At 39.9% G+C, this 27,270-nt stretch overlaps 1 protein-coding gene across 1 annotated transcript in view; it reads right to left on the minus strand.

Annotated features, from left to right (window-relative positions):
- The window catches only part of TEX15 (testis expressed 15, meiosis and synapsis associated), a gene marked incomplete at its 3' end in the record, with an annotated part of 132,863 nt that overhangs the window by 13,575 nt on the left and 92,018 nt on the right, over positions 1-27,270 (minus strand). Inside the window, exons 6-7 of the mRNA XM_084625913.1 lie at positions 21,813-21,975; positions 1,113-9,058 (exon numbers count right to left, since the gene is read on the minus strand). Of these exons, the coding sequence (XP_084482039.1) occupies positions 1,113-9,058; positions 21,813-21,975 (8,109 nt within the window). The remainder of the gene's footprint in view (positions 1-1,112; positions 9,059-21,812; positions 21,976-27,270) is intronic.

Here is a 27,270-nt window from a genome sequence, read left to right on the forward strand (position 1 = left end):
CAGCTGAACAGCAAACACAAGATACAGCTACTGTCTCTCAAAGGTAGAGACCAAGTGCGAGAGGTTGACGGCAGAGCTAGACCACAACAGACTGACCTACAGTATAACAATGGTGCTGCATACTTCCTGTTTTCAACTCCCTGTCTTTGGGGTTTATAGATAAGGTCACAACATATTTTTAAAGATTTGATTTAAAGTATGCTATTAATAGGCACCTAGAGGTTTACAGACATCAGGTGGTAAAGAAATACCATTTTTATGATTTATTGTTCACATTCGGATTTTCCACAGGTCTTATGCAAGAGAAATATGAACACTGATATAAATATTAAAAAGTACTTTAGACACACAAAACAATAGTTGGATACCATTAAAATTAAGAGGATAAATTTTTTTAAATGGTATAAGAATGACTGAAGGATTTGAAAACATGCCTTATCGTGACAGACTCAAAACCACAATCTATTTCGCCTTCCAAAGAAGAGAGAGCATTCCATAAATGGCAATCAAGGAGCTTAGCTGATCATCCCCACTTCCAGTGACACTAGGAAAGCAGGCATGTGAGATGCACTAGGAGTGGGATTTGTTTGCATTTGAGGCTGTAAATAAAGCTCAGGTGTTTATTTTGGTTTGTGCTCTAGTTTTTGAACTCTTGGCTTTGCCAAGACAGGGGATCATCATATTGGACTCTGTGCTTTGAGAGAATCCTCAGCTAGCCTAGCAGGCTGATGCTGATTCAGCATTCTACAAGTGGTAAATTCAGATTTTTTAAAATTGACTCTCCCTTATCTAGTAAAAAAAAAAATCTTATTTTGAGGGTGAAAGAAAAACAGCATTAGAGATTTCTTAGCCCAAAAACACTGTTACAAACTAATGACCTTTCCTCATTGGCAAAGACAGACCCGTCAGTTCTTTAAGATCAGTTTAAGCCTTGGGAATAATATAGATGAGAGAGTTTACTTTTTTGCTCTAAATTCAAACCTGGAATCATTCATCTCCACAAAGCACAATCTGATGCACACCTCTGCCCTTAACTCAGTATCCGTATGTAACTAGCACTACAATTCTCTTTTAAAGATAACGCATTTTGAAGTATTAAGGAATGATCTTACCTTTTGTTTTTTGCAGATGGAAGGAGAAGAGCTTTCTGTATACTCAGGAGTGTCTCCATGTGAGAACACAAAACTAGGTCTTTTTTGATGGGGCGGAGAACTAGCTTTGATGACATACACTGCATCTTGAGTTTCACAGACACTTTTTTTAGTTTTAGTCAGATGCATTTTCATGTCTCCCTTTCTTTTCAACTGGCAGGTCTTTCTCCAATTATTTAGCATCTGATATATCAGAAGAGAGAGGACGGATTTACCTTTTTTGGCACAAGCAAACTTCATAAGCTCAATGGTTTTCATGATTTTCATAATATGAGCCATTTTTCCTAAATCTTTCCTGGCAGCCAACATCAAATTTTCAAGCAACAAAGAAAACTGGTTGTAGTTGTAGTCTAATTCAGTCACAGTATTCCCATAGTTTACAGATATGGTATAAGGTACACACTCAACATACGTGAAGATAGAAGGCTTCGAATTTTGTATTAATTCTCTTGTTTCTGAAAGTTCTGAAAGTTCTCTGGTGAGAAGATGAAGTGCATAAGAGCTGTTTATGGTTTCTGCATAGTTGCAAATAATGTCCAGTTCACTCTTAAGATCAGAGATGGCAGACTCAACAGTTTTACAAAGGTTGTCCATTGAATTATCCTTCAGAAATGAAAAGGAAGACATTTTCTTTTGGCAATGTACCAATTCAGGAAGAAGCGATAAATCAAACCACAACAAGCTTCGAAATCTTTGTTCATCTATTTTTCTTGCTATTGAATTTTTAAGGAAGTGAACTGTTTCATACATCATTAGTACTTCAATGTAAGTCTCAACAGCTTCAGGCTTTAAAATTATAGCATTAATGCCATCATTTTTCATTGTGTCTAGCACATTTTGCTCTGTGATCAAGATTTTATTGACATCCTCCTCCTGCAAAATCTGAAAATACATTTTTAAGCTTTCTAAATGTTCTGTACATCTGAGCATTAGCTGCTGTAACTTCTTGAGGTCTGCAAACTGAGCTTCATCTAATATTTCTCCAACACAGCAAATATCAGGATGTGAAAGCAAAACATTGAGGAAGTCAGAGTTTTCATCTCCATGTTTGCCTTTGTTTTCCCAATATTTTGACTTTTCTGTATCATTTTTCTTCTCAGTAATGTTGTTAGATTTTTCAGTTCTAAACTCTTCTGCCACATATTCATAAACTTCATACAGCCTGGAGAGAGCATCTTGGTTTATTTGGCACAGAAGTTGTTTTTTCTTATCGGGAGAGGCTTTATTTAACAACAGATGTCTGTCTTTCCATACAAGACTTTTAGCAGCATCAAAAAATATATGCTCAAGGCCAAAGAGTGAAGCTTTCATATTCATTGATTCACAGGCCTTTATAAAGCTTATCTTTGTGGAGATAATTTCCATTATAACCCACAGATGGTCCTCTTTTTCTGCATAGGAGTGAGCATCTGGAAGGTTCCTATATGTATTTATCAGTTCCACAGCACTTTTCCTTACAGTTTCCAAATCTTCTAAAGTATCTCCAAAGTTAACTCCACAAGTAAAAGGCACAGAGAGGAAAAAATCTAAGCAATCAGAATTCTGTTGTACCACAGCTTCACACTCATCAATCTCTCGTCTGAATTTCAAGAATGCATAGTAAGATTTGTTTTCCCACCTTGTTTTTTCAAAGAGCTCTAATAACTGTCTATGGTAGCTCTGAAGCTCACGAAAAACATTGTACTTCAGCCTTCTTTGGAAAGCTGGAAAGAAACTGGATTGTTGTTGATACCCTGATGGCCTACCAAGCAGTTCCCCGTACAGTGAACCATCATACCAAAGCAAACTTCGGAAAGTTGGCTCCCTTTCTAGAAAGCACTTTTTGTTTTCAATGAACTGAATTGTTTCCATTATCATTTGGAGTTCCACCAGCGAATCTACAGCATGTGGTTTTAACTTCGATTTACAGTTAGTCCATAGCTTTCTTTCAACCAGTAACTCTCGAGAAACCAAGATGTGCTTAAATGAGCTCCCTTGCTTTTCCTCAAAAGCTTTAACAAATGAAGGAAGAAGGTTATCACAAACTGTAATCTGTTCCTGTAACATTTTCAGAGATGATGTTTCATCTGCTTTTTGTAAAATATTTGATATTTCAGTTATGAAAGCAAGAGATTTCAGTTCTGTCCCAACTCCTCTATGCTTGTTTTTACTATTGAGGCCCTTACATTTGTTAGGACCATCACCTGAGAGATTATCTGCATTCAGTTTAGCCATATGGGCTGTAAGATGCTGATGTGTTTTGCTTGGTGAGGCATCATAAACCCCGGTAATGTTTGGAATACCTTGTTTTGCCATAATTCCTGATGTCAACTCTGAGTTAATTTGGCAATCTTTGTTAGTGCTTTCTTTCCAATCTTCATTTCTTTTGGCAAATTTCTTATCAATTGGCTTCCTTAAGACAGGTGCAGTGAAAGCACTGCTGCTGTTTGAAGAACTCTGAATGCATCTGGATTCCTTATTACACCTAGAGTGACCTTCTCTGTGTGTTATGCTCTTTTGTTCCAAAATGACCTTAGCAGAGGATCTCCCAGGTACATCTTTTAGCAAATACAGATTTACAGGTGATTTCACTTTGCTTTCCACTAGCCCCGTTTCCTTTATTTTTGGAAATGTATTCTGTCCAACTTCCTGTGAAATGTATTGATTTGAAAACGGGGTCAGAGCATTGTATACTAATGACTCAGAAGATACATTCTTTAAATAGTTCTCTGTCTCTATATTATTTTCTCTCTTATATACATTTTTTGCCAGTGGTTCCAATTTGATAGTCTCGGTAACATGTGCCTCCTTTTCAGCTACTTTACTGCAATTATTCAGACAACGCATGTCTGAATTTGAAGTTTCTTTTCTGTCATAGCCTCTATCTTGCAGCTGTCCGCTGAGAGGTACTGTTGGTGTTTCAAAAGAATGGGTTTCTAAAATTCTCTCAGATGAAATGTTTGCGCTTATTTTCAAAGATGCAGCTTTAGCACTAATAATTTCGTGATCTAATGGAACTTGAGATACACTGGTCTCATGTTTTCCTCCTGCTGCAGGCATCTGCCTCATTGAGCCTGAAGAAAAGTTTCCAATACCAACACTCTGATTTGTGGAAATACCCCCACTGCCAGCAGAAAACATAGTCTCTTTTTCAGTAGAAAGAATACTGTCCAGGTTTTTGTGAGTGGCGGAGAGTGTGGAAACATCTTGCTTGTTGGTGTTTGCATTTAAACAGCTCTCTGCAGCTGTTTTTAATAGTGATGTATGTATGACAGCATTCATCTTTACATTAGTCTTACAAGCTCCATCTTTTCTTTTGTCTGTACAAAATTCTACAGAATCATCCTTTTCGACAGGCAAGCTCAAAGGTCTTGAGATATTTTTGTTGTTAAATGTATTTGCTTCAGAGATATGGTCTTGTCCTGTTACACTGCCACATTTTCCAGCAGTCCCTTGAATATGAATTTTAGATGAAACATTTACAAAAAACTTGTGCTCCTTATTAGTTAGTTCCATATCTTCTAGCCCAATGGTGTCTAAACCTAGAGAGTTTTCAGAGTCTGTTTGAAGTTTCATTATTCTTCTCGTATCTCTCACATTGTCACCCTCAAAAGCCAAATATGCCTTGCATGTAGCAGCCGAAAACTGACTACAAGTTACTGAAGAAGCCACAGGTAAGTCAGATTTACAATGATGCATCTGACTTATAATATCTTTCAACACAACCGGTGCACAACCTGTAGTGGACCTTGCATGCATGTCTTCCTCTGAAACCATTTCTCTCATTTTATCCCCTTTATTTTTAAACCTTTGTTTTATTGGCATACATGTAACTGTGTCACTTGCTTTCTTAAACGCTACAGTTAGTTTATTTTCCTTCATGTTATACTTTCTTTTCTGAGAAAAGTGAGCAGAAGAATACTTCCCAGTTGTCAAGAAACTATGACCTTCAAGATCACAGCTTTCCCATAAGTCGTTACATATTATTTCATAACATTTTGGTAAGGGACCCTTTTGTCTTTTCTCTCCAACTTTAGTTACAATTTTTAGAGATTTGAGAACTCTCCTCTGAGCTTTCCTTAAGTGAAACATAGCACCATCTATTTTTTTGGATAGACGCTTACTTTTGCATAAGGATGCTTCACTACAAAGAGTATTTAGAACATTTTTAATGTGTTTTTCAGACTGTGCAAGTGTTTTCATTCGTCCCTCAAACAATAAAGAAAACATTTCAGATGAATAGTGTTCTCTCTTTTTACCACAAAGTTTTGAATTTCTGTATATAGGTGAATGTGTTGAAGCTTTCTGAGGCCTCATTTTATTTGTTAGAGATTTATTATGTGGATGCTTTCTCTTAACTTTTGATTGCACACCTTTTTTACTCTTACATTCATTACTATTATCTTTTGGTTTTGTACCGTAAAAGCTACTTACTTTATTCAATACATCAGAAACAGTAACAGGTGCAGTGAAAGTTTTGCTTTCTTTTTCAGGCATATGACTGTCTGCCTCATGAACACAGCTAGGTAGGCATGTTTGCATTTTATTTGTAAGATCCAAATTCTGTATATATTCTTCACTTCTTTGCTCTCCTGACAATTCCATATTGACTTCTAATCCTGGAGATTCAATTGCACATCTCCACATCTCTCTTGCAATTCCAATGTTGGGGGGGCTGAATCCTGATTTAAGTATGTTGGTTACTGTAATTTGTAAGTCAGGCCACACAGTTGTACTTAAAGATTCTGTTTTATCTTCCTTTGTGCAAGATTTTTTCCCTGACGAACAATGATCTTCACTTTTCTCTAATATCTTCTGGCTAGCGTTTCCAGATAAACTTTCCCAGTCTATACGATCTGTCAAGTACTGATACAGTGAATCAACCTCCTCATCAGATCCACCTTCATGACTATGTGGATTTTGTGGTACTGAGAGAGATTCCTCATGCTGCTCCAGAGAAATTTCAATCTCACTTTCAAATTCCAAGTCCTGGAGAAAAATATCCTCACATTTCTCCTCCATCGTCTGTTTAAATATTTCCTGCACACTATTTTCATGGCAAGATGAGTTTTTCTCAGAAACATGTGTTTCCTGAGGTTTGGAACATCCCCTTTCTTCGTGTTCCACATTTCCAGAAGGCATGGATATGGTGGTGATTAGCATAACAGTATTCTGCTCCTCCCATTGATGAGCCTCTGACAATGCTATAGATCTGCAAAACTCTGCTGTGGCAGACAGCTCTTCTGATTCTCTTTTGTTATCTGGAATCATTCCCTTTTCCTTTACAGAAGTGGTAATATTTTCTGTTTCCATCAAATATGCTCCTGTTAATGCACATCCTTCTTCAAAACTTAAGTTTAAATCAGAAGCTGATCTTTTTAAATCCAGAATATGAGGAGTGTCACAAACTTCCAGCCAGACTCCTGGGACGTTGCTAAATTCTTTTTCAAGTTGGCATGTGTGCATTTGATTGAAATCATGAACATTTATATCGGTCCCCATTTCCTGATTACAGATCCAACTCTGCTCTTCATCTAAAAATGCAGCTCCAGAAGCATCACTCTCTTTGCTATCCCTGCAGAAATATTTGTCTAATGACACTGGCTCATTTTCTCCAAGGAAACATAAGCATTCTTTATTGAAGCAACCTCTCAATACTTTGTCTGTTCTGCAGATAGCATGAGACAAATATATCTGGTCATTCACTGTTTCTTTGATGGAAGAATTGTCTTTTACTTCTTTTATAGCATCTTCTCTTTTACCTACGCAATTTTTGTTTGTAATTTCAGTTGCTGAATATATTAATTTATGGGCCTTTATAGGGCCTTCATCAACATTGGCTTTTTCAGAAAGCAAAGTGTCTTGAAGCTTACTTTGGTGAAAGTTTTCTTCACCAACCATTTGATCACTAGGAACAGATTCACAAGCAACGTGATGACAGACACACTTGTCCTCTTCCACTTTGGCATATTGTTTTCTCATAGCATGTTTAAAAAGATGCATTTTTCCATGGACACCACTGTCTAAAGTATAATCCTGTGTATCAAAACCCTCACTATTAACTTCATATTCACTGTTTGAGGTCAAAGTATTTTCAGCATATGTTAAGTAAGAATCTGTTGAACTGTTTCCTATTGCAGAAGTATAATTATTTTCTTGTAACTGGTTATGCGTTTTCCCAGTATATTCTGTCTTGCCTTCATGAGATTTAATATTTTCAGGATGTTGGATGCCTATGTTCATGCCTTTATCATCATGCAAAGACTGTTCAGGAGTATGTATTTGATTATCCTCAAGTACTATTAAATTAATAGATTGTGATTCCTTACATTTCTGCCCTCCTTTCACTGAGGCATATTTATCCCATTTAGAATGGTTCAGTTGTGCTGAACCCTGCCCTTTATCATGTTTCTTAAGTGGGTAAAGACCATTACACACTCGATGGGAAATCTTAGATTTTTTATCTGCATTATTTTTGTTCTGTGCTACTGACATTTTGCCCTGCCTCCATGCATGAGACAGAGATGAGTGTGACCTTTGTTTTTCTCTTTTTTTGAGGTCCTCTGGAGGTGCTTTCTTTGAATTTTTGTTTTGACAATCTACAGAGAAGAAAGAGAAAATATTCCCTACCACTGATGGTGTATAGTGATTGGAACCCTTTTGAGATCTGGAATACTGGCAGCTGCTTGAATCTGCAATGCTGTGAGGCATGGCTTCAGAGTGTGTGTTGCAGGCAAAGTTAGCAGGTAGCACTGATGCAACTGACTTTCCAACTGACACAGATGAGCACTTTTGATCAGGAGGAGGATCATTATGCCTTAACTTTTTAGTGAAACTTAAGTTCTTTTTGCTATCGTGAACAGGTAAATGTTTTATATTGTTCTTATGAAGATTGGAACTTTTTTCTTTGTAGCAGTGGTCTGCTTTGTCTTTCATGGACAAACTCTCCTGCAAGTCTATCTCAGGTTTTGTATCCCCAAATGGAAAAGATGAACATTTCCTCAGTTGTTCTCCCACAGTAATCTGGTGCGTTTTCAAGTCTTTTCTATCACAGAGACGGTTTTCATTTGTTGTGATGTGCTTTTCTTCAATAACAGTTTTTGAAGCAGCATGTGTGTGAATACCCTGCAATGCAAATGGCTCCACTATTCCTTTACGAAGTTTTGTTACGCTACGAGCCACTTGCTTGTTTTCCACAGTGCGTTCTTTGTCTGTATTCACTGTGGATTTAAACTCTTTTATGAAAGCTGTCTCTTTCCATGATGCTTGCTCCTCATGTCTCTGTCTAAGTTGACCTTGTTTTGGGTCATTAAGCAGAGGAGGTTCTCCAGGTGAAGGTATATTTAAAGTGGCTGATATTTTCATTTCTGAGTTGAGATATTCCAGCCCATTCTCAGATGTTGAATTCTCATGAAAAACTGCCTCAGTGTTTTGTTTTCCTGAGTTTCCTTCTCTTTTCTTTAGTCTTGGATCCATAATGAGTCTTGAAGTAATTACAGTACTTGAGCCACTACTACTGTGGGCAGCAGAAACTGTGGTAAAATTATCATCTGAAATAATGCATTTTAGATTCACCTTGTGGTCACTACTAATGCTTCCACTGGTATCTACACCAGCCACAAGTGGCAGACTTGACTCATTTTCTTGCACTTGTGATGAATCCCACCTTCCAGATATGTTATGTTCCACTTGGGTATCATTGGCTTCAGCTACCGAACCATTCCTGTTCAGTGTATTTTCACAGGAGGAAGAAACTTTTGGGCCAGAAGTATTCTCCTCTGAATTTATTTCACTGCAAGAAGAGCTCTCCTCAGGTCTGAAAGCAAGAAAATCTACAGATTTCCTGAAATGCTCATAGATTATTGTAGCCTGAGCACCTTTACCGATCCTTTTGGCTACTGTACAGTTTTTCCATGAGCCTCGTCTTCCTGTGAAAGAAAGAAGAGAAAAGTGACAATACTCCACAGTTAAGGCTGCAAGAACAATGTTGACCCATTTCTAACTTAAAAAAAGCCCAAACACTTTTAATCTGAATTTATTTCATGTTCTGCCTAAAGCATAGGAGAATTCAAAATGGTTATCAGTGAAGGGGGTGGCTTTTTAACACCTAAATAAAGACATGCCTTTTCTCATCCGGGCCCTTGTCATCTTACATCTTTATTACTGCAGCATTCTTTCCTTGGGCCTTGATAAAAGCTTCACATTTATCCACTCAAAACACTGCTGTGCAAAGTCATTTCCCTTGTTCCTCATTTTGATCATGTCAACACTTTTTTTGCATCCCTCCATTGGCTCCTTCTTTTCCATCACATCAAACACAAATTCCTTGTCTTCACTTCATGGCCCATCCCCACCTTACTTCCCTCTCATTTGCTAACAGTGAATCCACTAACATCTCTCCTCTGTCCGTGATACTAGCCTCCATCACCCACTTGTTATATTTGAAACAAGCACCTTTGCGCTTTCTTCTGTTCTGCCAATCACACATGAGAGGAACCCCCCCATAAACATAGAATCACAGAAATGTAGGGCTCCAGACCCTCTGTACTGGGAGAGAACCAACTATACCTAACATTATTCCTGACTGGTGTTTGTCTAACCTGTTCTTTAAAACCTCCAATGATGGGGATTCAACAACCTCCCTTGGAAGCCTGCTCCAGAACTTAATTACCCGTAAAGTCAGAAGTTTCCTAACATTTAACTTAATTCTTCCTTGCTCCAGATTAAGCCCATTACTTCTTGTCCGACCTTCAGTGGATGTGGAGAACAATTGATCACAGTCCTATTTATGACCGCCCTTAACATATTTGAAGACTTACCAGGTCCCCTCCTCAGCCTTCTTTTCTCAAAACAAAACATGCCCAGTTTTTTAACCTTTCCTCATAGAGCAGGTTTTCTAAACCTTGTATCATTTTTGTTGCTCTCCTCTGGACTTCCCCAGTTTGTCCACATCTTTCTTTAAGAGTGTTACCCAGAACCAAACACACTACTCCAGCTGAGGCCTCACCAGTGCTGAGCGGAGCGGGACAATTACCTCCCATATCATACATATTTGTTAATACATCCAGAATATTAGCCTTTTTTGCAACTGCATCCCATTGTTCGCTTATATTCAATTTGTGATCCATGATAACCCCCAGATCCTTTTCAGCAGTACTACTGCCGTACCAGTTATTCACCATTTTATATTTGTACATTTGGTTTTTCCATCATAAATGCAGTACTTTGCATTTATCTTTATTGAATTTTATCTTGTTTGATTTCGGACTGATTCTCCAATTTGTTTAGGTCATTTTGAATTCTAAAGTACATTTTGTCCTCCAAAATGCTTGCCACCTCTCCCAGTTTGGTGTCATCCACAAATTTTATAAATATAATCTTCACTCCATAATCCAAGTCATTAATGAAAATATTGAGTAGTACCAGGTCCAGGACAGACCCTTGCACCACCCCACTAGATATGCCCTCCAGTTGACAGTGAACCACTGATAATTACTCTTTGAGTATAATCTTTCAACCAGTTATGGGCCCACTGTGACCCAAAGCACCCCTGTATTCACATCCTACACACTACGGTGTACATAATCTGTGTACAAAATATGCCTTGTGAGGTATCATTTGAAAAATTACTTCCTGGTCAATAATACCATGGTGAAATGTATGGAGAAAAATTATACATAAAGTTATGAAATCCCTCTGTATGACATTATTAGCACATGTTCAAAACCAGACTCCCCTGCCTAGGCAAAAGTTGTTAAACAGGCCTATCCTAAACAAAGGAATGTGTGTTTACCTCAGTTTACATGGCAGTAGTAAACAGGATCATCAAGACAGCAAGGGGATGAGATGGCAGGAAACAGAACAATTTGCATTTCAGTGAACACAAGTGAAAGAGCACAGAGCTTCCTTCATCACAAGACTCCATGTTGCCTTCCTCACAGCTTGAATAGACTTTACTTTGAGGGGTAATGTTCATTTTAAAAATCCATTAAAAAATTTCAATGGACTACAAAAAGAAAGGCAAAGTGGGTGAGGTATATCTGTTATTGGACCAACTTCGGCTGGTGAGAGCGACAAGCTTTCGAGCCACACAGAGCTCTCCTTCAGTTGTGGGAAAGGTACTTCAAGCATCACAGCTAAATGCAAGGTAGAACAGATTGTTTAGCATAAGAAGTTAGCACATATTCTAAGGGACCATTGAAGGTGCAGTGAATACAGAGCCAGAAGAGTACCCAGAAGTCACCTACTACAGGACAGGCCCAACAAAGAAAATAACAGAACGCCACTAGCCATCACCTTCAGCCCCCAACTTAAACCTCTCCAACAGATCATCAAGGATCTACAACCTATCCTGAAGAACGACCCATCACTCTCACAGATCTTGGGAGACAGGCCAGTCCTTGCTTACAGACAGCCCCCCAACCTGAAGCAAATACTCACCAGCAACCACACACCACACAACAGAACCACTAACCCAGGAACCTATCCTTGCAACAAAGCCCGTTGCCAACTGTGTCCACATATCTATTCAGGGGACACCATCATAGGGCCTAATCACATCAGCCACACTATCAGAGGCTCGTTCACCTGCACATCTACCAATGTGATATATGCCATCATGTGCCAGCAATGCCCCTCTGCCATGTACATTGGTCAAACTGGACAGTCTCTACATAAAAGAATAAATGGACACAAATCAGACATCAAGAATTATAACACTCAAAAACCAGTTGGAGAACACTTCAATCTCTCTGGTCACTCAATTACAGACCTAAAAGTTGCAATTCTTCGACAAAAAAACTTCAAAAACAGACTCCAATGAGAGACTGCTGAATTGGAATTAATTTGCAAACTGGATACAATTAACTTAGGCTTGAATAGAGACTGGGAGTGGATGGGTCATTACACAAAGTAAAAGTATTTCCCCATGTTTATTCCCCCCCTCCAGCCCCACTGTTCCTCAGACATTCTTGTCAACTGCTGGAAATGGCCCACCTTGATTATCACTACAAAAGTTTCCCCCCTCTCCTGCTGGTAATAGCTCACCTTAAGTGATCACTCTCGTTACAGTGTGTATGGTAAGAACCATTGTTTCATGTTCTCTATGTATATAAATCTCCCCACTCTATTTTCCACTGAATGCATCCGATGAAGTGAGCTGTAGCTCACGAAAGCTTATGCTCAAATAAATTTGTTAGTCTCTAAGGTGCCACAAGTACTCCTTTTCTTTTTCCCAATAGAGTGGAGTATCTTTCCCAATACCTTTCCCAGACCTAAAGAAGAGCTCTGTGGCTCAAAAGCTTGTCTCTCTCACCAACTGAAGTTGGTCCACTAAAAGATATTACCTTACGCACCTTGTCTCTCTAATATCCTGGGACTGGCACAGCTACAACTACGCTGAATACAAAAGAAAGGGGCAGAGAACCCGAGTTCTCTCTTTCACCTAAGATGGCAAAGCACCTTTGGGCCTCTGCGAGAGATCCTGACTAAGGAGAGGGTCAGCCACTGTCTTGCTGGAAAATGATGGATGAGAAAGGCCATCTGAAACAAAGCCTTGAACCAAAACTTGCTAAATTAAGTTTTAGACTTTTAGATGTGTGTTTTCACTTTAATTTGCTTGTAAGCCTTTCTAAACTTTATCTCTTATACTTGAACTCATTTAAAATTTTATCTTCTTTTGTTAATAAACTTGTTCTATTATTAATCTAAACCAACAGTGCTATATGTTTGTATTGAAGTGAATATCAGCCCTAGTTGTTCTCTCTTGCCACAGGGGGCAGGACAAGAGGCAATGACTTAAAACTACAGCATAGCAGATTTAGATTAAATCTCAGGAAAAAACTCCTAACTGTAAGAACAGTAGGACAATGAAACAGACTGCCTAGGGAAGTCGTGGCAGCTCCTTCACCGGAGGTTTTCAAAAGGAGGCTGGAGCCATCTGTCTTGGATGGTTTAGAGCCAACAAATCCTGCATCTTGAGAGGGGGTTAGATTAGATGGTGCTTGTGGTTCCTTCTAACCCTGTGGTTCTATGGTTCTAATTATTCCCACAGTTAAAAATGTACACCTTATTTCCAGTCTGAATTTATCTAGCTTCAACTTCCAGCACTTGGATCATGTTATAGCTTTCTCTGCTAGACCGAAGAACCCATTATTAAATATTTGTTCCCATGCAGCTATAAGAAAAGGAGTACTTGTGGCACCTTAGAGACTAACAAATTTATTTGAGCATAAGCTTTCATGAGCTACAGCTCACTTCATCGGATGCATTCAGTGGAAAATAGAGTGGGGAGATTTATATACATAGAGAACATGAAACAATGGTTGTTACCATACACACTGTAACAAGAGTGATCACTTAAGGTGAGCTATTACCAGTAGGGGGGAGGGGGGGAACCTTTTGTAGTGATAATCAAGGTGGGCCATTTCCAGCAGTTGACAAGAACATCTGAGGAACAGTGGGGGCTGAAGAGGGGGAATAAACATGGGGAAATACTTTTACTTTGTGTAATGACCCATCCACTCCCAGTCTCTATTCAAGCCTAAGTTAACTATATCCAGTTTGCAAATTAATTCCAATTCAGCAGTCTCTCATTGGAGTCTGTTTTTGAAGTTTTTTTGTTGAAGAATTGCAACTTTTAGGCCTGTAATTGAGTGACCAAAGAGACTGAAGTGTTCTCCAACTGGTTTTTGAGTGTTATAATTCTTGATGTCTGATTTGTATCCATTTATTCTTTTACGTAGAGACTGTCCAGTTTGACCAATGTACATGGCAGAGGGGCATTGCTGACACATGATGGCATATATCACATTGGTAGATGTGCAGGTGAACGAGCCTCTGATAGTGTGGCTGATGTGATTAGGCCCTATGATGGTGTCCCCTGAATAGATATGTGGACACAGTTGGCAACGGGCTTTGTTGCAAGGATAGGTTCCTGGGTAAGTGGTTCTGTTGTGTGGTATGTGGTTGCTGGTGAGTATTTGCTTCAGGTTGGGGGGCTGTCTGTAAGCAAGGACTGGCCTGTCTCCCAAGATCTGTGAGAGTGATGGGTCGTTCTTCAGGATAGGTTGTAGATCCTTGATGATGCGTTGGAGAGGTTTAAGTTGGGGGCTGAAGGTGATGGCTAGTGGCGTTCTGTTATTTTCTTTGTTGGGCCTGTTCTGTAGTAGGTGATTTCCGGGTACTCTTCTGGCTCTGTCAATCTGTTTCTTCACTTCAGCAGGTGGGTACTGTAGTTGTAAGAATGCTTGATAGAGATCTTGTAGGTGTTTGTCTCTGTCTGAGGGGTGGGAGCAAATGCGGTTGTATCTTAGAGCTTGGCTGTAGACAATGGATCGTGTGGTGTGGTCTGGATGGAAGCTGGAGGCATGCAGGTAGGAATAGCGGTCAGTAGGTTTCCGGTATAGGGTGGTGTTTATGTGACCATCACTTATTAGCATCGTAGTGTCCAGGAAGTGGATCTGTTGTGTGGACTGGTCCAGGCTGAGGTTGATGGTGGGATGGAAATTGTTGAAATCATGGTGGAATTCCTCAAGGGCTTCTTTTCCATGTGTCCAGATGATGAAGATGTCATCAATATAGCGCAAGTAGAGTAGGGGCGTTAGGGGACGAGAGCTGAGGAAGCGTTGTTCTAAGTCAGCCATAAACATGTTGGCATATTGTGGGGCCATGCGGGTACCCATAGCAGTGCCGCTGATTTGAAGGTATACATTGTCCCCAAATGTGAAATAGTTTTGGGTGAGGGCAAAGTCACAAAGTTCAGTCACCAGGTTTGCTGTGACATTATCAGGGATACTGTTCCTGATGGCTCGTAGTCCATCTTTGTGTGGAATGTTGGTGTAGAGGGCTTCTACATCCATAGTGGCTAGGATGGTGTTTTCAGGAACATCACCGATGGATTATAGTTTCCTCAGGAAGTCAGTGGTGTCTCGAAGATAGCTGGGAGTGCTGGTAGCATAGGGCCTGAGGAGGGAGTCTACATAGCCAGACAATCCTGCTGTCAGGGTGCCAATGCCTGAGATGATGGGGCGTCCAGGATTTCCAGGTTTATGGATCTTGGGTAGTAGATAGAATACCCCAGGTCAGATTCCAGGGGTGTGTGTGTGCGGATTTGTTCTTGTGCTTTTTCAGGGAGTTTCTTGAGCAAATGCTGTAGTTTCTTTTGGTAACTCTCAGTGGGATCAGAGGGTAATGGCTTGTAGAAAGTGGTGTTGGAGACCTGCCTAGCAGCCTCTTGTTCATATTCCGACCTATTCATGATGACGACAGCACCTCCTTTGTCAACCTTTTTGATTATGATGTCAGAGTTGTTTCTGAGGCTGTGGATGGCATTGTGTTCTGCACGGCTGAGGTTATGGGGCAAGTGATGCTGCTTTTCCACAATTTCAGCCTGTGCACATCAGCAGAAGAACTCTATGTAGAAGTCCAGTCTGTTGTTTCGACCTTCAGGAGGCATCCACCCAGAATCCTTCTTTTTGTAGTCTTGGTAGGAAGGTCTCTGTGGGTTAGTATGTTGTTCAGAGGTATGTTGGAAATATTCCTTGAGTTGGAGACGTCGAAATAGGATTCTAGGTCACCACAGCACTGTATCATGTTCGTGGGGGTGGAGGGGCAGAAGGAGAGGCCCTGAGATAGGACAGATTCTTGTGCTGGGCTAAGAGTATAGTTGGATAGATTAACAATATTGCTGGATGGGTTAAGGGAACCACTGTTGTGGCCCCTTGTGGCATGTAGTAGTTTAGATAGTTTAGTGTCCTTTTTCTTTTGTAGAGAAGCAAAGTGTGTGTTGTAAATGGCTTGTCTAGTTTTTGTAAAGTCCAGCCATGAGGAAGTTTGTGTGGAAGGTTGTTTTTTTATGAGAGTATCCACATTTGAGAGCATTCTCTACAGCAACATCCTCTACAGCAAACAGGGAAAGATTAAGAATGAGCTCTCAAAACCGGATACTCTCATAAAAAACCAACCTTCCACACAAACTTCCTCGTTTGCTTTGCGCCCTGTTTACCAAGTGATCCAGATTGCTCTGTGTCAGTGACCTGTCCTCTTCATTATTAACCACTCCCACAATTTTTAGGTCATCTGCAAACTTATCAGTGATGATATTATGTTTTCTCCCAGGCCACTGATAAAAATGTTAAACAGTATAAGATCAAGAACCAATCACTGTGGGACCCTACAAGAAACTCGCCCATTTCATGATGATTCCCCATTTATAATTATATTTTGTGACCTATCAGTTAGCCAGGTTTTAATCTATTTAATGTGTGCCACATAAATTTTATATCATTCTACTTCCTTAATCAAAATGTCATGTGGTTGCAAGTCAAATGCGTTACAGAAGTCAAGTATAATTACATCAACTCTATTACCTTTATCACCAAATTTATAATCTCATCCAAAAAAAAAGATGTCAAATTAGTTTGACACAATCTATTTTCCATAAACTCATGTTGATTGTGAAATCCTTATGATCCTCCTTTAATTCTTTATTAATCAAGTCTCATATCAGCCACTCCATTATCTTGCCAGGAATTGATGTCAGACTGACAACTCTGTGATTGCCTATGTCATTCCATTTACCCTTCCATTTTAAACATTGGCATAGCATAAGCTTTCTTCCAGTCTTCTGGAATTTCACCAGTGTTCCAAAGCTTCTTGAAAATCAACATTAATGGTCCAGTAAACTCCTCATTCAGCTCTTTATTATAAAGCTTGGATGTAAGTTATCTGCAGCGGCTTATTTAAAAATGTCTAACTTTAGTAACTACTGTTTAACATCCTTCAGGAGATTTTTTGAGGGAGACTCATTGAACAAATTGCAACTCAGTTTAAGATGCATACCACAGGTTACGAGCAGATGGAAGCTAGTTCTGTACATTCACACTTTCCTCGCCTATTTTATTATAACCCTTCATACAGTATCTCTGCTATTGGGGCAAAAGCCACCGCAGCACATGCCACTGAAAACAACCTTACTGCATCTCTCCACCTCAGTGATGCACCATCAAATCCCATCTGAAAACCTCTCTTTTCTCCTGTTCCTCTAGTATCCCAATTTCTCTCACCCTGTTTATTTATTAACTCTACACATTATTTAACTCTGCAGGGCATTCTGGAATATAGTTTGTATGAAAGAAGCTATCCAAAATACAAATCCTACTGGATAATGATTATATTGTTCTCATGTCCAAAACCGCGGTCCAGAGTTACTCCTCTTATTCCTCTTTAAAGTAGAGTCAGAGTTTTCTGTAAATGACAGTCCCCTGACTCAGCAAAAAACATTCCATCCCTGCCAAATCACAGAAAAAAACCCTTCTGTTTTGCAAAATGTCAGATAGCAGTTCTGCTTCCGCTTCTATCTACAGCCAAACATTTCTTACTGGGGGCAAAGCAAAATTGTTGAGCTGAACAGAGGGGCACTACTAAGGAAGCTAAAACTCTTCTTAAGATTGTAAAGTGACCTAACAAATGTGAAAAAGCATAAAGTGAACAACATTAACACAATATGGTGCATACTCAGCAAAGAGATTTCAGAGGGGTATTAAGTACATCAGCAATTTTAAAACGTTTTTCTTTCTACTGGTCTGTGAAGGCCAGACTAACCACAGGCCACAGATTACACCTACTCACAATGATGCTCCAGAAGGTCCTGCTCTGACAGTGACAAACCCACCATCAGTGGAGAGCACTGGAGAAGGAGTTCCCTACAGAAGTATGGTAGTCCCCAGATCAAAAAAACAGTGATAATATTCTTACTTCATGTTCCATAAGGCAGTGGTTCTCCACAAGGGGTACGTGTACCCCTGAAGGAATGCAAAGGTCTTCCAGGGGGCATATCAATTCATCTAGATATTTGCCTAGTTTTACAGCAGGCTACATAAAAAGCACTAGTAAAGTCAGTACAAACTAATGTTTTATACAATGACTTGTTTATACTGCTCTATATACTATACACAGAAATGTAAGTACAGTATTTATATTCCAATTGGTTTATTTTATTATTTTATGGTAAAAGTGAGAAAGTCCGCAATTTTTCAATAATAGTGTGCTGTGACACTTTTGGTTTTTTATGTCTGATTTTGTAAGCACGTAGTTTTAAGTGAGTGGAAACTTGGGGTACGCAAGACAAACCAGACTCCTGAAAGGGACATAATAGTCTGGGAAGATTGAGAGCTACTGCCATAAGTAAGTATAAAATAAGAATATTAAAAATTTAAAAGAATACCATTGGCCCAATTCCCACTTACATCAGTTAAATAACATTGTAATTCTATTTACTTTAATGGAGCTACTCCTGATTTACACGTATACGTATGTTATTTAAGAATCAAATCCAAGCTATTAACCACATACACTTTGTTACGTTTATCCCTGCAGGTTGCTCTGACCTCCATTACTCTTCAAGAGTCACCACCATAGCACGTAGAGTACTGCTGCAGCCAGTCCCCAGAGCACCACAAGACAATGGGAACACATCCTGACTCCCTGCATCCTGCAATGGCTCCCTATCAATTGCTAGATCTAAATCAAAACGCTGAGCTTTAAGGGTTTTTGGAATCTGCCTCTCCCTGGGATCACTTTGCTCTCTCCATTACAATGACCTGGTTGCACTCAACTAGACCAATGGAGTTCACAGAATCATAGAATATCAAGGTTGGAAGGGACCTCAGGAGGTCATCTAGTCCAACCCCCTGCTCAAAGCAGGACCAATCCCCAATTTTTGCCCCAGATCCCTAAATGGCCCCCTCAAGGATTGAACTCACAACCCTGGGTTTAGCAGGCCAATGCTCAAACCACTGAGCTATCCCTCCCCCCCAAGTTATTAGTGATAAGCTTGATATGTGGAAGCGGTGGTCAGAGACACCCAAGCAGCCAGCCCATTGTGGTAGAACTCCCACCAGACATAGACTGACAATGGATCTCATCACATTTAGATCAAGATGTAAGACTTATCTTTTTGACAGGGTTTTTCCCAATACAAAACCAGGACCAGTTTGCTATGGGCAGAAATGAAATTACAAAAGAGGAAGAAGAAAGATTTAAAAATAGCCTCAGGTAATATAAGTGCACCTCAACAGCTTTTACGAGAAAGGGAAGCAGAATGCAATCCTGTGGACTACTTGTTCACATATGTAATTTTTGTCTGCATTAAGGTACCACTAAATAGGTGCATTGCAGACAGAGATCATGATCAGCAGGAGCTAGGAATCTGTGGTGAGTGTGCATCTAATAATCCTGAAGAAAGAAAATGGGCAAATTTATGTTAACATATTGAATGTCCCTCTTACTCGGTTATTGAGCATGGAGCACACAATACTATTTTTAAAAGAACTGAAGATCACCTTTATATACATTAAATATGCTTTCTATATCCTTTAAGTCTTTAAAAAAAACCCCACAGTGCTTGCAGTCCTGCTGGAGAGAAGTCCTCAATTGTCACCAGTCACTGATCAGTGAACCCAGTTCAGTCCCCTTCTCCTCACCACCACATAAGTCTCTAGCTTAAAATTATAGGCAAAAAGGTGCACCTCCATTACATTTGGGGACAAATTCTGCCCTCGCATATGCATGCACAACTCCCATCAGTTGCAATGGTGTCTAATGGTGCACTTTGCTTCTTATGTTGTACACTTAAGCAAGTAATTTCTTGACAATTGCAGTCTTGCAACTAGCAAATACAGTTATGCATCCAACTCCAAAAGCAGTTACTGCTTTGGTCAGAGTTTTTGTTAATCTCTTCTATAAAACAATAAAGGATTCAACATCAAATATCAGTGACTCAATACTTAACCAAAGATGGATCCCCTCCACACTTTGGGTTCGATTCATAAAGAAACTTAGGTGCAATGATGCTGACTATTGCCATGCCTAACTTTCAGTCACCTAAAAAATCACAGGGATTCACAAAGCCTGAGTGCAGGACTAGGCTCCGTTTACAATGAATGGGGAGAGATAGGTGCTTCAGAATCGGATACACAAAGGCCAGCACACTTGGCAGCTCCTTGCCTAAGACAGCCAGTGGGAGACGCCAACCCCTCACCCCACTAACAAAGAGAGGTACCTAAGTCCGGGCTGCAGGGTAGTGCCTCCCTCTGCTTGGGACTCTCAGTTGCAAACCCTCTCTTGGTGTTAGGTGCCCACACTGTTGGAGGAGAAGGAGGTCCCTCATTATTTTTAGGCCAGTGGTTAGGTACTCACCTGAGATGTGGGAGAACCACGGTTCAACTTCCCCCTCCACCTGAGAAGGGATTTGAACAAGAATCTTCCACCTGACAGGGGAGAGCTCTAACCACTGGGTTATGGGGTATTTTGATGTGGCACTCCCTCAGTCTCTCCATATGTGCAGCTGGGGACTTAAACGGGGGAGGTCTCCTACATCTCAGGTGAATACCCTAGCCACTGGGCTATGAATTATGAGGAAAGTCATCCTCCTCTTCTCCTGACGTTTAGTGTAAGCTTCTCTGTAGGGGCTTCCCGCTCCAGTAGGCAAGGTCTGAGCACACTTACTGGATCGGGTTCCACAGGTGAGTTAGGCTCACACATCACTCTGGCCCTTCAGCATCCAGAGGCCTGGCCTGGGGCGGCAGTGCGCACATAAAGGCTGAAAACACAGGCGTTTAGGGGATTTTCACTATGAAAATTAAGATGCCAAGCGAGTTTAGGTGCCTACCAGGGTTCAGGTAGTTGAGTGGGAGCTTTGTGAGTGGCAGTTATGCACCTAATCTAGCCCCTGGTAGCATCAACCCATGGAAGGAAAGGCATCTCAACTGGCTTCTTTTCTTTTGCCTTTTCATTATTTTCCACAGTAATTCCAGAGCCCAGGGTCTAAGATCCAAGTGAAAGATAATTATGACTAAGGCAGGAGCAGTAAAACAAAAGTATCTCATCAGAGAATCATAAAGGAAATCAGCCAAAATACATGACAGGCACAGGAGAATCCCCCAGGGGAAACGTACTTTTGGAAACAATCTTTTTACATGAACCTCCGAATTTCAGAAACAGTTTTCACCTCAGCGTCTTCCATTCTTTACAGCAAGTGCTATTTCACTTAACTTTAAGTTCTTTTACATATTTTGGATATTTAGCATTAAATATTTGATGACGCTTCCATTTATTTGAACAGCAACTTGAATTTTTAACTCTTAGAAGTCTATCTCTAACTTCTATCCAAGCTGTTAAAGAATAAGCCTCACCTTCTCTTATAAAGACAATAAATCAATATTTGATATTTGCTATGATAAAAGCAATAAAAAATAAGTTAACTTATTTGTAGCTAAAGCTCTTGGAATAGATTTCCTCTGGCAATCAATACTTAAGTATGAAGGCAAAATCCTGGCCTGTCTTGTGCAGGAACAGTGGAATACTAAGGCTGAGCACTCCTCTCAGAATTAGGCAACTGCCCTGGATAACACATGCAGCAACACTCCCGGAACCTGAAGGGAAGCACTCCCTTCTCCTCTGCATACTTGCTGCCATCAGTAGCTGGAACTGGGAGAAATATATTGTTCCATTTTGAAGTGGTAGCATGGAGTACTGCAAAGCATAATTTTGACATTAGGGGGTAAGATATCCATTGTAGAGGGAGAACAATGATAACATACAGCTGTTTAGAGAATTAGCTCCCCAATGCACGTATCCCTTTTAACATCCTACAGTTACTACATGTAGCTAAATGAATCTTACCAGAATACTTAGGAAATCCTTTAGACAGAAACCTCACAGATGAGATAAGAGGGTCAGTTTCCACCTTCTGACCAATAAATCTTACTGTTATTATTGCATATGGAAGGCATTGCCTAGGCTTATCCACTGGTTTTGAGTGTATATTGTATTCATAGAAGTAAACCTGAAATTTAAAGAAGAAGGAGGTCACAAAAGGTAAGTGGTTTGTTTTATCAACAGCTAAAATTGCATGAACCGTGGCATTTTATTACAGAACATGGGAATGGCCCTACTGGGTCACATCAGTGGTCTATCTAGACCAGTATCCTGTCTTCCAACAGTGGCCAATGCCAGATGCTTCAGAGGAAATGAACAGAACAGGCAATCATTGAGTCATCTATCCCCTGTTGTCCATTCCCAGCTTCTGGCAAACAGGACACTCAGAGCATGGGGCTGCATTCCTGACCATCATGGTTAACAGCCATTGCTGGATGTATCCTCCATGAACGTATCTAGTTCTTTTTTTAACCCTGTTATAGCCTTGGCCTTAACAACATCCCCTGGCAATGAGTTCCAAAAGTTAACTGTGTGTTGTGTGAAGAAGTACTTCCTTTTGTGTGTTTTAAACCTTCTGCCTATTAATTTCATTAGGTGACCCCTCATTTTTGTGTTCTATGAAGGAATAAGTAAAATTTCCTTATTCACTTTCTACCCACCAGGCAAAATTTTATAGACCTGTATCAGATCCCATCCTAGTCATCTCTTTTCCAAGATGAAAAACCCCAGTCTTGTTAATCTCTCCTCCTATGGAAACTGTTCCATACCCCTAATCATTTTTGTTGCCCTTCATTGTACCTTTTGGAATTCTAATATAATTTTTTTGAAATAGAGCAACCAGAACTGCAGGCAGTATTCAAGGTGTGGGCGTACCATAGATTTATATAGAGGCATTATATTTTCTGTATTATCTATTCCTTTCCTAATGGTTCCTAACATGGTTAGCGTTTTTGACTGCCACTGCACATTGAGTGTATGTTTTGTAGAGAACTATCCACAGTGACTCCAACGTCTCTTTCTTGAGTGGCAACAGCTAATTTAAACCCCATCATTTTACATGTCTAGTTGGAATTATGTTTTCCAATGTTCATTACCTTGTTTTTATCAACATTGAATTTTCTTGCCCAGCCACCCAGTTTTGTGAGATCCCTTTGTAGCCCTTCACAGTCTGCTTTGGACTTAACTATGTTGAGTAATTTTGTATTACAGTACTATAATCCCTGCACAACCTCTTCTAAAAATGTTAATCTCAGAGTGGATTAAAAACAAGATTTTTAAAATATTAAATCACGTTTAAACTGGATTTATTTTATTTCCGTGTTGCTAGTTCTTTCTTCCCACTTTCTAGTCTTAGATCACTAAAGTGGATCTTCTGCACTTGTTTCTTTAATTAGTTTCCCAAGTGGTAGAATCAGTTTCACAGTTGTTGTTTAGCCATTCTCACACTTAAAATATTCATCTATATTGAAAATGAGAAACCCAGCTCCTCAATAACATCCTTATTGTGAGATCGCCACAAACTTACACACAAAACTGATGAGTCAATAGCCTGTGTTACATTTTCAACCAATAGCACTTTCCAATGTATGGAACTTCTACACATCAAAAAAGCTTTGACCGGGCTATACTCTTCTATCAGGTTTGAAGCCATGGCTTGTGTTCCTATAGTACACCAGTGCTTTTGAAAATCCCATCCATAGGTGCTTAACTTTAAGCTCCAATTTTTAAACACATGTTGGCCTTTGTGTATAAAAAAGTTCCTGTTAACTTTGTTAATATCTTGAAGGTCTAAACAAAGAAGTTATTTACATGTTGTTAACACTGAAGCAATTGTGTTTGAAGTGACAAGGATTTTGTGTCATTAAGATGAAAGATGTTAGACCAAGACCAAGCATGTGGACCAAGGGGATCCAGTGGATATAGTGTACTTAGATTTTCAGAAAGCCTTTGACAAGGTCCCTCACCAAAGGCTCTTACGCAGAGTAATCTGTCATGGGATAAGAGGGAAGGAGCTCTCATGGATTGGTAAATGGTTAAGAGATTGGAAACAAAGGGTAGGTATCAATGGTCAGCTTTCAGAATGGAGAGAGGTAAATAGTGGTGTCCCCCAGGGGTCTGTTCTGGGACCAGTCCTATTCAACATATTCATAAATGATCTGGGAAAAGGGGTAAACAGTGAGGTGCAAAATTTGCAGATGATACAAAATTACTAAAGATAGTTAAGACCCAGGCAGACTGCGAAGAGCCAGAAAAGGATCTCTCAAAACTGGGTGACTGGGCAACAAAATGGCAGATGAAATTTAATGTTGTTAAATGCAAAGTATTGCACATTGGAAAGCATAATCCCAACTATACATATAAAATGATGGGATCTAAATTAGCTGTTACCACTCAAGAAAGAGATGTTGGAGTCATTGTGGATAGTTCTCTAAAATCATCCACTCAATGTGCAGTGGCTGTCAAAAAAGCAAACAGAATGCTGGGAATAATTAAGAAAGATAATAGGACAGAAAATATCAAGTTGTTTCTATATAAATACATAGTACGCCCACATCTTGAATACTGCGTGCAGATGTGGTTGCCCCATCTCAAAAAAGATATAGGAATTGGAAAAGGTTCAAAAAGGGCAACAAAAATGATTAGGGGTATGGAACAGCTTCCATATGAGGAGAGATTAATAAGACTGGGACTTTTCAGCTTGGAAAAGAGTTGGCTAAGGGGAGATATGATTCAGGTCTATAAAATCATGACTGGTGTAGAGAAAATAGATAAAGAAGTGTTGTTTACTACTTCTCATAACACAAAAATTAGGGGTTACCAAATAAAATTAATAGGTAGCAGGTTTAAGACAAATAAAAGGAAGTATTTCTTCATACGATGCATAGTCAACCTGTGGAACTCCTTGCCAGAGGATGTTGTGAAGGCCAAGACCATAACAGGGTTAAAAAAAGAACTAGATAAATTCATGGGGGATAGGTTCATCAATGGCTATTAGCCAGGGTGGGCAGGGATGGTGTCCCTAGCCTCTGTTTGCCAGGAGCTGGGAATGAGCGACAGGGGATGGATCACTTGGTTATTACCTGTTCTGTTCATTCCCTCTGGGGCATCAGGCACTGGCAACTGTCGGAAGACAGAATACTGCGCTTGATGGACCTTTGGTCTGACCCAGTAGGGCCATTCTTTTTACGTTCTTATGTTAATAAAAATACAACAATAGACCCTGATGTTAAGCACACAAGTCATCCCATTTAAATTAATGGACTATTCATGTGTGTAAAGTTACATACTTGCTTAAGTGTTTGCAGGATCAGGGCCTCAATTTGCCATATTTTGTATTTTGCCTACAGCACTTTTGTGAAATTCACATAATATGTCCTACCAAATATGATATTTCAAAAACAATAATTCATTACATTTTAATCTGAAGCTACAATAACACAAATTTTCTAAATCGATTTTACAATGCCTCAGCATGATTTAAATCAGTGATTTAATCACCTTGATTTAAACTGTTCCACCCTGATCTCAAATCTATTATGCTGAAAATGCCTGATAATTTAAGGGCGAGGGGACAGGTGGAAGGGAAACAATCTTTTTAAAAGATGAGCACTATTCTTCAAATTTAAAATATAAATATCTTCATTATAAAGTTGTCCAACCAAATATAAATCTGAATTTGATCACATTATGTATAAAAAACTGATTTATTGAGCAGTAAACAAAACTGTCTGCAAATACTGAAATCCATACATGCATCATACATATATTCACAATGCATTATGTAACTAAACAAATTAAGAGGTTGGAGTTTAGGTTGTATGCTGCAGCAATTGTCAGTTCTTGTGGAAAGTGTGTTAGAGATACTATTAGCATATTGGTGTGGTTGAGTTATTGTGATGGTGTGCTGAGTGGACACAACAGAAATACATTCAATGGTCACTGCGTTGTGGAAGGACATTTTTGTAAATAATATTAATAAACTTCAGAAGTAGGCTATGCTATGCATTTTGCTAGAATCTGGAGAGGAGAAAGTTTTCAAGTCTGAGAATTCAGTAATTTATATGCTACAGGGATCTGAAGGGAGGTTAAATTTAGAGTAAGTGAGTTTAAGGCGAGAAAGAACCACCAGATCCTCTAGTCGGACCTCCTGTATATCACAGGCCACCAACACCATCCAGCACCCATACACTAAACCCAGCTACCAAAATTAGACCAAAGTATTACAGCCCACAAAAGACTAGACTATTATGTGCCATAGGCAGAGATTTTAAGGGGCTGAGGTGTACCAGAAATTGAGGCCCCTGCAGTGGGAGGAAAAAGAGTAAGTGAGAAACACCCAGATAATCCTGGCAAGTGACCTGCACTCACACACTGCAGAGGACCATAAAAACCCCCAAGGTCACTGCCAATCTGACCTTGGGGAATATTCCATCTCGACCGCATACAGGGTGATCAGTTAGACCCTAAGCATGTGACCAAGAACCAGCCAGCCAAGCACCTGAGCAAGAGAATGCTTGGTGCCACCTCAGATAGCTTAAATAGCTTTCACCTTAAATAGCTTTTCACCCTCCCTCCACCACTACGTATTTACAGGCCCCCTCTCAGCCTGGCTAAAGAAGCCAAGCTCTTCCAATCGCCTCTTGTAAGACAGGTCCTCATGAAAACATTTTCTTAAAAAGTCCATAACAATAGGTGTCGCTACCTGAGCCACCCACAATACTTGATATACACATACCACCAACATAAGAAGTTTTAAAAAGTTACAGAACCTATCATCAGCATTTCTAAGGCTGCATAGTTGAAGGTAGCCAAGAGGTTGAAAAAGAGCGTGAGCTTTCACTGGGAAGACGTGGTTGGAGACTTTGTTGAGAGCTGTTTAAATGGAGTGCAGGGGGCAAAAGCTGCTTGGGAGAGACAACATGGGCCACAGGATAGGGCACTGGACTGGGAGTCAGGAGACCTGTGTTCTATTTGCTCTGCCACTGAGTTGCTGGGTGAGCCTGGGCAAGTCACTTCCCCTCTCTGTACCTCCATGTCCTCTCCCATCCCTCGTTTTGTCTATGTAGCTTGTACGTGCCTCTTGGCAGGGACTGTGCCTTCCACTAGGCACTACTGTATAATAAATATTAAGCAACACTGTATCTATAGAACAACTAGCAGAGGCAAACCCCAACGAGATCTGGGACAACAGGTAATTTTTGAAAAGAAATATTTAGAAGTAGGGTCCTTTTTGCCTTTATTCTTCCTAACTGAAAGTCTGTGTCTCAAAACATGCTGGCAACTGAAATCTTCACAGGCACTCATCGGGAGCACTCTTTCCAAAGCAGCTACCATCTCCCACTATACGCAATGGGGCTGAAGTCACAGGCCATCATTTCCCTACTTGTGCAAGAGAAAGATTAGACTGCCCACTGAATCTAGA

Source organism: Lepidochelys olivacea, assembly GCF_965140295.1.
Source record: "Lepidochelys olivacea isolate rLepOli2 genome assembly, chromosome: 4".
Lineage (NCBI taxonomy): Eukaryota > Metazoa > Chordata > Testudines > Cheloniidae > Lepidochelys > Lepidochelys olivacea.